The sequence below is a fragment of the Talpa occidentalis genome, unplaced genomic scaffold (genome assembly GCF_014898055.3).
Source record: "Talpa occidentalis isolate TD23 unplaced genomic scaffold, MPIMG_talOcc4v2.1 talOcc4.7, whole genome shotgun sequence".
NCBI classification, from domain to species: domain Eukaryota; kingdom Metazoa; phylum Chordata; class Mammalia; order Eulipotyphla; family Talpidae; genus Talpa; species Talpa occidentalis.
This window is the reverse complement of record NW_023605083.1, coordinates 100,454,689-100,468,669: the sequence shown is the minus strand read 5'-3', so window position 1 is coordinate 100,468,669 and position 13,981 is coordinate 100,454,689. Positions and strand designations below refer to the sequence as shown.

The window sequence follows — 13,981 nt, the reverse complement described above, 5'->3', positions numbered from 1 at the left end:
TTACACTATTCCACTCACATCACAAGTTTACCAGCTGAGCCCCATTCTATAGTTGCCATCCCATAGCCTCCTGAAAATTCCTTTACTAATGTAATAGAACATACTACAGCCTCCACTAAATTGCCTTTACTATCTAATCTGGTGTAGAGCAAACCCACAACCAATCTTCCACCTCTGGATCAATGATTTTCACTCTTTAGTAACTTACCTGGCAGAGATCAGCATGTATTGAGGTCAGCTGGTTTGTATTCATCTGCATCTTGTCTATGGCTTGCTTAAGGATACCAATTCCTCGCAGGGGCTGTCAGAAATGACATCTCTTTCAGATAAGTTCTCAAAGTTGGCAGCACATTGGATCTTATGTTGTCACTTACAAATAAAAAACAACACTAATTGATAGGTTCCTTTAAATAACAATATGAGGTTTCCATACTCTTTCAGGAAATTTCCGATCCTATTCAGTCAGAAAATGTTTTCTGAAGCTATGATATTTGGAGTAATTTAGCGTCATTTTTTAAATCATAAAGCTATTTTTACAAAGATCAATAATCAAAAGCAGTATTATAATACTTTCTCAAGTGTTCATTATTTTCACAAATAAAAATCATTAAAATTAACAAAAAATTTTTTTAAAGATTTATTTATTTATGCATACAAGATCTGGGGTACAGGCCAGAGGTGTGAGGGGTGAGAGGATTCACCAGAGACAGAGTGGGGAGCAGAACAGGCAAAATGACTGAAATACACTGCTGAGGGGAGCAGTGGATGAGTTAGGAGAGGTCTGCTATGCCATGTGGGTAGCTACCTGGCTGGGTATCGAACTCATGCTGCAGTGGCTGCAGATAGCTTCATAGGTTGTGTCTTAACCCTTTGTGCCACCAGGGAGGCCAAAAATCATTCAAATTTTTGATGATGAATACTACATTAACTGAAACTTAATTGTGGATAAGAAAGTTGGCCTTTCCCAAGGGACAGTGTAGGTATCAACTACAAATTCTCTATGACATCTTTTATCTGATAGTAAATTGCTTGAAACTGATACCACAAGTTATAAATGGACTGTTTCCTGCCCCGATTATAAATAACGAGACCAAATTTCACGTGAGGTATAGTTTCTAGCTAGGAGATGTGACCACAAAATAATTGAGTAACTTACATGGTTTTTTCAGTAAAGACTTGTGGATTTTTTTAAAACATCTCTTAAGAACCAGAATTTATCCAACAAAAACACCAGCTGGCTCTTTCTGTTTTCAGTTTCCTTCACACCACTAATCTTAAAGTTCATTTCAAATCAAAAAGAAACACCTAAATTTTAATTTGTGTCAATATTACAAAAGATGAAAGACTAAAGTTCTGATCCAGATTAAAAGAGACTAAAAAGACATGAAAATACATGTAACTCATAATATGAAACTTTATGTTATAAAGGTCATTGGTGAAACAGCTGGTAAAGTCTGAATATAACTATTTATTGATTAAATGCTTATATCAGTGTTTACCCCCTAAAGTAGATGATCATTATGTTATAGTCCCATGAGAGAATGTCCTAATTTTTTGGAAACAATCATTAAAGTATTTAGGGTAAGAGACTCATATCTCCAATTTACTCCCCAAAAGCTCAGAAAGAGAAAAAAGTATCTGGAGAATTTGGATAAAGAACACATGGGAATTCTTTATATTATTTTTTTTTTTAAGATTTATTTATTTATACAAGCACTGGGGTACAGGCCAGGGGTGCAGGAGGGTGAGAGAATCTACCAGTGACTGAGTGGGGAACAGAACAGGCAGAAGGACCGAAATACACTGCTGATGGGAGCAGCGGGTGAGACAGGAAAGGTCTGTCGTGCCATGTGGGAATCTCCCCGGCTGGGCCAGAATCCAACGGGTGCCACAGAGGCTGTGGACAGCCTCACAGAGCTGCGCTCAACCCGCTGCACCACCGGGGAGGCCTGGGTATTCTTTATATTAATCTTGCAACTTTTTATAAAGCTTAAAAGTACCATAACCAAAAGTTAAAAGTTTAGACAAACAAAAAATGAAGCACTTTACAAAATAAAGGACACTAGAAGGGTAGTTTCAAAAACCAGAAGCAATAGGCAATAGCAGCAACCTCACCTGGGGGACCACTTCTCCCTGCATCTCAGGGTCCTCACCCGATGGAGGGCTAGCTGTTCTGACAGCAAATGTTTTGCGTGTTCTAACGTAATCACATATATCTAAGTGTTAGGATACTTACTACTAACCTGGAACCTTAACAAACTAGTTCACTATGTAAGTTAGATATACGAAAGAACTATAAATACTTAAGTAACATTTCTTACCTGTTTTCTTTCCACAAGCGCATTTGTTAACTGATGGCAAAGCCCAGCAACTAGACATAATAACAAAATATCGAAAATAAAAATGCATTCAGTAGGAAACAAACACATTCAGTGGAAAAGAACAATATGATGTTTAGCTTACAAGTGTCTGTTGCATATCGAATGTGCTCCCCATTACAAGTACTGATGAAAAGCTGAACCTGTGAGAATAACGTTTCGAAGTCAGGAACACTGGGCATAGAAAACTTCACAAACCTAGAATAAAGAGAAAAGAACCCATTATCCTGATAATTTGCAGGGGAGATGGGGAGAGAAAGAGGAGGAAGGATAAATATGGAAGCAACTTAGGCCAGAAGCCCATTTTGTTTCCAAAGCTCTATGAAATGAAATGAGGCACAGGATTTTTAAAAACGAACAGCCAGAGTCTACAAGATTCTCCAGCCTGGTTTCTTTGTATAATCAAGACAGAGAACATAGTTTAAGAAATCTTCACTGACTACATTTCTCAGCAGGGCTTTCTGTCATGATGGAAGTGGTATATAACTGTGTTGTCCCACACAGTAGGTGCATGTGGCTTGTACCACCAAGCAACTGAATCTTTATTTCTATTTTTTTTAAATAAAAAGATTAAGATCATATTTACAATCTTTCTTACATGTAAAATTTTAATATACTAGATGTTTCCTGCATGGCTTGTCATGGTCCGCAGGACTGAGAAGCTGGAGGAATATGCAGGTGCAGACTCAAAGCCCAGCTTTACCTCCAACGTTGTGGTAAGGGATCATACATCATGGGGCACTGCCCTGTGCTCCCCTTTGCCCAGGAGAGTAACCTCCTAGGGTATTCACGTTGGAAAATCTTTATTTCATTTTAATTATCTTACATGTAAATTACCAGATGTGGCACATTCTGACAGTTTCTCCTCTAAATTCTTCCTGACACGTATCTATGAGATTGAGTGTGAGTGAAGACAAACCCTCACTTTTAGGTCAATTTCTTCTAAGTTTCTATATATTATTTCACCTTTCACGACAACTCTAACACCCCAATTAATGACACGAGAACATCAAGGAAAAAACCAATTCTACTGTTAAGTACATAAAGTTATAGGAACCCATAGTTTGATCTTAAATAGCTTAAATTTATGAAAGTAATCTGAAGCAACACTGCTTTGAATCATTGGTAATTTCATTCAGTATATTCCACTGTACCCTGTTCTACCACTCTTCTTTATTTTCTTTCCAAGCTAGAAAATGTGAATGGGCCTCTCCGGGGGCGCAAGGGGTAAGTCTCAGCATTATGATATTATCCGCAGTCACTGAAGCACGAGTTTGATTCCTGTCTAGGAAGCTGACCCACATGGCACAGCAAACCTCTCCTGTGTTGCCCGCTGCTCCCCTCAGCAGTGTATTTCAGCAGATCCACCTGTTCTGCTCCCCACTCTGTCTCTGGTGAATCCTCTCACCCCTTGCACCTCTGGCCTATACCCCAGCTCTTGTATGCATAAATAAATAAATCTTAAAAAAAAAAAAAGAAAATGTGACTAAAAGCCTTACAAATGCAAACTACAGTGCCCACGTTTGAGAGGGCCATTCATTTCAAAAATTTCAAAATGTGTATAAATGATGAGCTGGGTGAGCAAAATGTAACTACTATGATGTGACTTTAGTTTTGTAAAAGAGCTCAATGTTTACAGGGTTTACTTTTATACCAAAAGAAAAAAAGTCAGAAAGTGCAGAGTGTTCTTAACAAGCATGAAACTATAAAAGAGGCCTCTCACAAAACAGCAAGGACACCCAAGGAATGCTCCTGTACATCCAGAGCCCCGAGCACAGTGTCCAAATGGGATAAGTTCTTCGCAAGGAGTTCCCCGCTCTTGTTGATCAGTTCACAAAGCTGAGTCATTTGCCCTGGAAAACAAGAATAACACGACCATTGAGTTATAGCATTAACCAAACTGAAGAAGGCTAACCACAGATTACACCTGAGAGCAAGAAGTGCCTAAGGATGATTTCTATCCCCTTTATTTCAGATGAGCACCCAATGGGTGAGAGAAGAACCTCAAAACCACACCTCCCATTGCCCTCTGACCCGGAAAGTTTCCTTTTCCTCCATTCTCTTTTCTAGCCCCCTACGTCAGAAATGAACACATAACTATACAGAACACAGAACCACCACCTTCATTTCCCCCCTACATCTCAAATGTCATCAAATATGATTTAATTTTACTTCAAAAATGCCTCAGTTCTAATCCTTTCTCTCCCTCTTTTAATTCACATGCTTATCATTTCTTGTCTGGAGTACACTGTAATCTTCCAAATGGTCTGACATAGATCTTCTAAATAGTTTGACTACTTCTACCTTTCTGTCCTCCAACCCACATTCCATACTGGTACTTGTGTGATCTTTCTAAAATGAAAGTCAATCCAATTACTCTGATACCTTGAAATCCAAATGCCTCAGCTCAGTCACATTTAAACAGTAATATTCAAGGGCATGTGGGCGCACGCGCACACACACACACACACACTGCACCCCAGGCTGCCCTCCTACTACTTCCCTTTACCCTTTAGTCTTTGTTCAAACCTAACACAGAAAATTCAATCAACATTCCAGGATCTCTCACAGTTCTGCCTCTACTCATGCTGTTCTCCTTGCTTAGTGTTTCCTCCTTCACTTTCGTCCCCATCTCCCTTCATTATCAGACTCCTGCTCTTCCTTTAACACTCAGCCTGGACCTTCCTGGACCCTCATCTAATCCCCTCCCTTTCCCTTGGCTAACCTGGATAGTTCTGCTCTCTGCACACCAGGAATTGTGATGGCTAAGTAATTCAATATAAATGCAGGTGGAGACTGTCTCCTTTCTCCAGCTTCAGAACACACTACCTGCTCAGCAACCAATCAACCAACAAGCTTGCTGAATTAATCCCAGTTGATCCACTGAGTTTCCCCCCTACATTCCAATGTTAAGGTTTAACAAATAAGTACAGAATCTAATTAGGCTCAAATTGGTAATGTGAAGTAGACGCACTGATTTTAATGGGTTATTCTAAGACACCACAGCCACACTCCACTACTCCAAAATTCCTCCATCTTTCTACAGATGGTAGGGTACTATATATAACCCCACATACTAATCTCTTTAGTTTCCTCCTTCAGTTCTTTCACATTTTGAACGTCAACTACCCATACCAGCTATTTCTATTTAGTAACTGAAGATTTTTCTTATTAAAGAAAAAAAAAATTAAACAGTATATGGTTAAGGGCCTCCCCGGTGGCGCAGTGGTTGAGCGCTGGGTTGCAAAGCTGCCTGCAGCCTCTGCAGCACTGGTTCGATCCCCGGCTGCTCCCGGCCACTGGAGGAGGGTCCCACATGGCGCACAGACCTCTCCTGCCGCCCGCTGCTCCCCTCAGCAGTGTACTTCGGTCCTTCTGCCTGCTCTGTTCCCCGCTCTGGCTCTGGTGAATTCTCTCACCCTCCCGCGCTTCTGACTGCACCCAATGTTTGTACAAATAAATAAATAAATCTTAAAAAAAAAAAACCAAAAACAGTATATGGTTAAAACACATTTGACTGTAGCTAGAAACTTTAATTTCTCATGTTTCTATGTTGAAATACTTTTAATATTCACCAAAAATATTCCATTATTATCACATACACTGCAAAACAAGAAAAAAAAATTATGACCTTATTAGGTATCAAGTTTCAAGATAGTAACATAAGTTGACTTGGGAAATGCCATTTCACCATTTTATTATGGATTTCATTAGCAAGTATGAAATAGCTTCTTCTAGTTAAATAATATGACTTTCCCCCACTAGTTTAAATACATTTACAATTTCAAATACCCAGAAATATCTCAGTTCATTATTTTCTCCCCCAATTAAATAAGCAAAACTGAGAAAAGACTTAAAAGCTGGTTCATTGTGAAATTACAGATAGTTAACTAGCACAGGGTCAAAAGTAAATTTAAGTGCCATAGGATGCATCTGAAGAACCCAAACAGAGATCTGGCAAATGAAATTTCCTCCAGAGGAAGCTGAAGATTTTGACATTCCTTCCACTTAATGGAAGAACATTCTGAACAATAATCAACAAAGCAAACTGGTACTGAGCCTGAGGCACAGAAGTCATGGGCAGTGAAAGAATCGTTTTTATCTCTGCCTGACATACTCTCCTAACGCTGTCTTGCACAGAGCATGCATGCAAGGCTTTCAGGTAAGCGATCCTACCTGATGCTCACAACAGTCCTACTACCGTTTTGGAATTGAAAAAATTGGCCCAGGGAAATTAAGAGGCTCACACATAAAGTGACTGAGACAGATTTCAACTCAAATCTTCTAATCACACATCCCAGGAAGCAGAAACTTAAGTGCTTGTGACACAAATGGTTTCTTCATTCACATAGACTACAAGCCTGTGCTTTCTTTACCTGTGAGACTAATTTCTATCAGTAAAGAAAAGGCAAGACAATTATTTCATTAAGCAGAGCAGTTAAAAGTTATGAGAGGGAGAGCACCACTCTACTCTCAGGAATGGAATCAAGACCCAGGCGATTAAAGTGATTTATTCAAGGTCACGCAGCATCTAGAACTTTACAAATTAATGGCCATTAACAATAATTTGCAACTTTATCTACTGCACCTCATATAATAAGCACTGTTCCACATGCGTTCACTAGGTTTCTCTCATTCAATTTTAACAACTATGTAGAGGGGATTATTTTTATTTTTCAGATGGAGAAACTGGGAGCCTTCACAGCTGGCAGCTAATTACTTTAATTCTGAGCCCAGGGCTCTCTATTCAGGTGCTGAGATGAATCAAAAAGCATGAAAGTTATGGGCAAAGTAATAATGGCCACAAACACCACCCCCAGAAGCGGAGTGCTACGAGCGAGAGCTCTCTCCGCATTCTGAAGGACTGAAATAGACGCGGAGGTTTCCAGGGCCCGGGCGGGAGAAGGCGAGCCCGGAGCCAGGCACCCAGAAAGGATTCGCCTCGCGCCTGCTGCCCGCGGCCTAGTCTGGAGGTGGCCAGGCGGTCGCCGGGACAGACGAGAAGGAGCACCAATCACCGCAGGCGAGGGGGGGCCGAGGGGCCAATGGGTGCTCGCGAAGGCGTCTGGCGGAAGTCACCGCCCCCAAACTGTCAAGCGAAGCGCCCGGGTGAAAGAGGCCCGGGCTGGGGGGAGGAGTGCGGGCGGCCCGAGGGCGGGGAGTAGGCCGGGTGGCCGAGTGCACGGGCCGACGGGCGGGGCAACAGAGTCCGAGAGCGCGAGGGGCTGTTTTAAACGCAGCCGTGCTCGAGCCCCCCTGATCTAAGCACCGCGACCCCGAGCCCAGCCCCTGAGACGAGCTCGGGGCTAACAGGGCGGTCCCAGCCCTCCGCGTTGGAAGCTGGGGGTACAGGCCCGTCCCCAGGGCCCAGAGGGCCCGCCCAGGCTCAGCCCGGCGGCCCAGGGCCTCACCTTGAGCCGAGAGCTGTCGGACACTGTTCACGAATTGCTCCAGGGCGGACGCCATGTTTCCCCCGGGCGGCCCGAGCGGCAGAGGCGGCTCGCGCGGGAAAAGGCGGCCGCTCTGGGAGGAGGGGCCGCGGCGATCCACCAGAGGGCCGCGAGCGCGGCCTAACGTCACTTCCGCCAGGTCAAGCACCGCGAGATCTCACCTACCTGGGACCCGGTTACTGTTTCCATGGAAACGGCTGGGCTCCCTCACCATAGCCAGGCTTTGGCTTACTTGTCATCTTTCTTAATTCTGTGAACCTGTGAAATTTTCTCTCTATGTTTAATGGGGCTAATGGGCAGAGGTTTAAACAACTCATAATCAAGCACATGGTTTCCAGATTTTGCTGGGACTGGTTGTCCTGTTTTCCACGTGGCCAAATCTTTCAAGCCTGGCTTATTGCCACCTCTTCCCGGAGGTAGAACATAGACCCCGGAACCAGGAAGGTAGCCTGGTTGCAAATCCCTGTTCCATCACTTAATAGCTATGTGACTTTGGGCAAATTATTTTGCCTTCCTCTGCCCTGTTTTCTCCATCTGTAAAATAACTACAATGATCTCAGTCACATAAAGCCTAGCACATAGTGAGAACGCTGTTTTCATTCAAGATACATGTTGGAACCTCCCTGGTGGTGCAAGGGGTTAAGTCTCAGCACTATGAAGCTATTGGCAGCCACTGCAGCACAAGTTTGATACCGGGACTGGGAGCTAACCCACATGGTGCAGCAGACCTCTCCTGTCTCTCAGGCTAATCCCCTCAGCAGTGTATTTCAGTCAGTCTGCCTGTTCTGCTCCCCACTCTGTCTCTGGTGCTGCTTTGGGAGAGAGTTGGCAGCAAGGAGTTCCTGCATAAGCACAGGCAGGCAGAAGGACTGCTGCCCCATGCCAGTGAAGAGATTGAACTGATATAGTCTTCTCTTTGGAAGGGGCTTATTCCTTTGTGGAGTGTTTTGTTTTGATTTTTCCGAATAACTATGTAGAATTTGGAAAGGACCAGCGGTTCCATAATGGTCCTCAATTTCCATAGCCTCACCTTCAGGTCTGGGCCCCATTACAGTTGGACACTTGCTTGGGTCTGCTCACTGTGACTCTACAGCAGTCTGACACCTGATTGGGTCTGCGCCTCGTGATCTAGAGGTTGGCACCTAAGGATTTTTACTTTCTATAGCTGGTTTAATGACTATGCTAATCACTTCTACCCCACCTCCAACTCCCAGCTTTGTGTAAGCCGGGTTTCTAGGCTTGTGGCGCCTCCTTTCCAAGCTTTCTATTCATTTCCTCCATCAGTAGGGACTGGGTAAATAAACGTGCTTTAAAAATTTCATCCAGGGCCTCCCTGGTGGTGCAGTGGGTTGAGTGCAGCACTATGAAGCTGTCCGCAGCCTCTGCAGCACAGGTTTGATTCCTGGCCAGCCAGGGAGATTCCCACATGGCACCGCAGACCTCCTTCTGTCTCTCCTGCTGCTCCCCTCAGCAGTGTACTTCGTCAGTCTGCCTGTTCTGCTCCCGGCTCTGTCTCTGGTGAATTCTCTCACCCTCCCGTGCCTCTGGCCTGTACCCCAGTTCTTGTATAAATAAATCTTTTTAAAAATTTCATACAATATATTTAGTGGGCACCTATAATGTGTTATGCTAGGCAATAGCAATACACTGACAAGTAAACAGTCATGATTCTTCTCCCCTGCAGAGAGTGAACAAATAAAGACCCTACAAAAAATGGGTAGTGGTCTGAAGGATGGACCAAGGTTCTTATGGAACAGAGGAAGATGACATAGCCTGGGGAAGACAGGGAAGACTTTCTTGAGGAAATGACACAAATAGAGCCCTGAAGAAAGTAGGATTTAATAAGGGGAAGGGGGTTTTCACAAGCAAGAGTGATGGAGGATAAGGATAGAAAAGTTGGAAAGGAGGTGGCACAAGACCAGAAACCTGGCTCATACAACACTGGGAGCTGGAGGTGAGGATAGACGTGATTAACATAGTCATTAAACCAGCTATAGGAACTGAAAATCCTTAGGCACTAAGGCTGCAAGATACACATCAAGCAAGCTGTGTTAAAGATACTGGATTTTTCCCTGAGAAGATTGGGAAGCCACTGAGAGTTTTAAGCAAGCAAGTAGCAAATCAGATTTGCATTTAGAAAAGATTGTCTGATTTCATGTGGATACCTTTAGAGAGCCATTTAGGAGCTTATTGCAGTAGTTGACATGAAATATAATAGCAATTACCATAACTTGAGAGTAGAGATGAAAATACATTGGTGAATTTGAGACATTTTTAAATGAATGACTTTAACACTTCTCTGATACAAAAGTCCCTGGAGGCTCTCTGATGGCATTTGGTCTTCAATCTTTGATCTCTTGCAACACAAGAGGCAGACACTTTAACTTATATAGACACATTTTCATGGATGTTCATGGATTTTAGTGAGCGCCAAAAATGTTGCAGAGAAGTAAAGCCCACAATAGTTCAAAATAGCTACAGCTACTAATCATACTTTAAAATCTGTTACCTTACTTAGATTGTTCTCCAAGTATAATTCCCCAACCAGTAGAATCAGCATCATCTAGGAACTTCTCAGAAATGCAAATTCTTTGACTCCACTTTAGACTTACTACATCAAAAACTCTGAGGCATGAGTTTAACAAGTCCTGCAGGTAATTCTGAAGCATAGTAAAATTAAAGAACATCTGGATTGTGGCATAAAGGAACCAGGATACAAATCGCATTCATTTCAAAACAGTTAAGAGTCATTCCCCCTTCTCTTTTCCTGTTGCAGTAATAACTTTGAATATATTCTAAGTTGTATTTTTTAAGCTAATCATTTGTAAAATCTGGCAATTACTTGACATACCTTACAACAAAGACAGCATAGCAGTGAGTGGAGGTGCTATGTTTAATCTTTCATTCTTTGAACACTCACTTACTTGGAATCTAATTTGTGTCAAGCCCTGTGCCAGATTCCAGGAATGTGTCTGTGAAGACACAGAAAATTCTTGCTAACGGGAAGTTCTAATTTGGGGAGTAAGATAAAATAACAGGAACTGAATCTGAAACCTGAAGGATGAGAAGGAGCCAGTTAAAAGATATCTGAGAGTTGGGGCCTCCCTTGTGGCACAGGTGTTAAGTCTCAGCACTATGAAGCTACCGGTAGCACGAGTTCGATCCTTGACCAGGGCACAGCAGACCTCTCCCGTGTCCCTCGCTGCTCCCCTCAGCAGTGTATTTCAGTCAATCCGCCTGTTCTGCTCCCCACTCTGTCTCTGGTGAATCCTCTCCCCCTCGCCAACCTCCCACACCTCTGACCTGCACTGCAGCTCTTGTATGCATAAATAAATATATCTTTTTTAAAAAAAGAGATATGGGAGCAGAGAATTCCAGAGAAAGAGGGACAAATATAATGTGCAAAGATCTTACTACCCAAACTAACTTGTGTTTCTGGAAAAGAAAAAATGCCAGTGTGGCTAGAACATAGTGACACAGCTGGCCAAGATTGAACCCGCGCTGCAGAGGCTGCAGACAGCTTCACAGTGCGGCGCTCAACCACCTGTGCCACCAGGGAGCCCCAATCCTGTCTCCTTTTAACCAAAAAGAAAAAAGAAAAAAAGAAAGGTCAACAAATTCCCTTTACTGTTTAAGGTTTTACTGTTTAAGTTTGCATAGTGTTTTCTCTTGGGTGTAGTTGTAAACGCCAAGACAGCACTTTAACAAGCATTGTCTCAACAACAATGCTTCAGGGTGTCACCAGGCAAGGAAGGGATCCTGCAGGTCCTTCAGGTCTGATTTCACCTCCAATAATGCAGATGGTAAAGCGGAGGGAGGGGGGTAGGGTGGGTGGTGAGCCAGCTATGTCCACTGCTCCCCCTGCTGGGAACCAGAGGAATGGACCAAGGTAGCCCTTGAGGCCCTCTGGTCAAGACTGAAAAGAGGACTCCACAGATAAACCAGTGAGGGTGGACAGGGAGTCAGCATTTTTTGATAAGCAAAAGAGCAAGGAAAGAGAACTCCAGGGAGCTCTCTCTGGGTGACTTGTCAGGGTGTGGGATCTATATAGGTTTTAGGGCTGGGGCTTGAGAATAAAGGAATTAAAATTTATTGGCCAAGAAAGCAAGAAAAAGCTGACTTGGCCAAAGTCCACTTATTGTTGCTAATTGTGGTCACCCATCATCTGCAACTTGGTGGTTGTGCAGGAATTGTGAACATCTCATGGGGGTTGTGAGCCTGGTCATACCTGTAGCTCCAGTTTGAACTGGTCTTGTCTCTGGGTCTGCAACTACCTTCTTGTTCAGGGTCTGTAACTCCTTTCTTTTATAACAGCCAGGTGACTGAATAAGCTGTAAAGAGATAGCTCAGGAATGGACAGCCTGGAGGGAAATGAAAACAAACAGAAAACTTAGTAAGATTTGTTTAACCCTTTGTTTAAAACTAAGTTAGCCCATGGGAACAGCAAAATTCTGTCTCTGTCCCTCTGTCCCTGTCCCAGGACCTCTTCCTATCTCAAAAATCAATTTCACTGTAGGAGTCATGGATTAATCACAAATACAGCATTTCTTTTCCTTACACTCCCACTCCATTTGAAATTAAATGACTATGTTACTTCAGAGTTCCCTGATGGTTCTTGGTGGGGTATATTACAACAATCATAAGAACCACCAGGCCTATCCAGCCACAACTAGGCACCAGTTGTGGCGCTTGCCACAGTGGAAAGCACCCAGGTAAGTGCCCCAGATATTTCTAAAGATAGCATCATTGTTGATATAGGCTAAGACCTGCCTGAAGCAGCCGAATTATATGGTAGTTCTTTTACTTTTGTCTTTTCACCTTGACATATTTAGCAATTCATATAGTTAACCCTTGAACAACACTGATCGGAACTGCTGGGCCCATCTGGATGTGAATTTTCCTATCAACAGACAACACAAACTTACAGTATTGATACAATTCAGCACAGCAAATATATTTTCTCTTATGATTTTTTATTACTTTTTTGATTCTTTATGATTTTCTCTAGTTTACTTTATTGTAAGAATACAATATACCAAACATATAACATACCAAATATGTGTTGATCAATTTTGTGTTAATCAGCAGGGCTTCTGGTCAACAGCAAGTGACTAGTAGCTACATTTTGAGAGGAATTAAACATTATAAATGGATTTTCAACTACTTAGGGAGTTTGCTTCCTTAATGCCCCCTGTTGTTTAAGGGTTTACAGTATATGTTTTAAAAATCTTGATCATCTTTTAATTTTTCCTACTACCCTCACTTATGTCCCCTCGTCCCTTTCCTTTCCCTCTCCCTCTTAACCTCAGAGCAGTCAGGATGTATATTAGCATCCATTAGGTTTTTAAAAGTGTTTTACATTATTCAGTTGTCTGCTATATAAATGTCTAGTATTTGTTGTTATCATTCTTATTTTGCTACATATAATTCTCTCAAACTCTCCATTTTGTTGAAAATGACAGCATTTCATCCTTTCTTAGGGTTACATAGCACTTCATGGTATGGGTATATCACATTTCTTGATCCAACTGTCCATCAAAGGACATTTAGACTGCTTTTCTGTCCCAGCTACTGTAAATCAGGCTGCTTTGAACATTGTGGAACACATGGGTTTTTGTGTGATGGTTTCATACACCTTGGATAAATGTCCATGAGTGGGATTGCTAGGTCATATGGTGTTTCTATTTTCCTTTTTAAAAATAAATTAAGGTTGCTTTCCATACATAGTGTATACTCCAGCTTACATTCCCACCACTAGTGTAATAGGGTTCCTTTTTCTTTACATTCTCTCCAAAGTGTGTCGTTGGAGGTCTTTTTAACGTGACCATTCTCACAGGCATGAAAACGGTATTTCATCGTAGTTTTAACCTGCATCTCTTTTTTAAAGATTTTTTTTTTAATGCATACAAGAACTGGAATGTAGGTCAGAGGTGTGGGAGGGTGAGAGAGGATTCAGCAGAGACAGAGTGGGAAGCAGAACAGGCAGATCTACTAAAATACACTGCTAAGGGGAGCAGCAGGCAAGACAGGAGAGGTCTCCTGTGCTATGTGGGTTAGCACTCTGGCCAGGGATGGAACACATGCTGCAGTGGCTGGTGATAGCTTGATAGTGATAGCGCTGAGACTTTAACCCCTGCACCACCAAGGAGGCCC

General features: G+C 42.6%; 1 protein-coding gene and 1 non-coding gene across 2 annotated transcripts in view; both read right to left on the bottom strand.

Moving 5' to 3' along the window:
- Nucleotides 1-7,927, bottom strand: part of COPS3 (COP9 signalosome subunit 3) — a 30,281-nt gene extending 22,354 nt beyond the window's left edge. Inside the window, exons 1-5 of the mRNA XM_037492615.1 lie at nt 7,790-7,927; nt 4,102-4,231; nt 2,464-2,576; nt 2,322-2,371; nt 209-301 (exon numbers count right to left, since the gene is read on the bottom strand). Coding sequence (XP_037348512.1) covers nt 209-301; nt 2,322-2,371; nt 2,464-2,576; nt 4,102-4,231; nt 7,790-7,844 — 441 coding nt within the window. The 5' untranslated portion in view covers nt 7,845-7,927. The remainder of the gene's footprint in view (nt 1-208; nt 302-2,321; nt 2,372-2,463; nt 2,577-4,101; nt 4,232-7,789) is intronic.
- On the bottom strand, nt 2,997-3,174 carry LOC119233126 (small nucleolar RNA SNORA73 family). The gene has a single exon (XR_005122278.1). It is a non-coding gene; the product is annotated as a small nucleolar RNA SNORA73 family (small nucleolar RNA).
- Nucleotides 7,928-13,981: the final 6,054 nt, after the last annotated feature.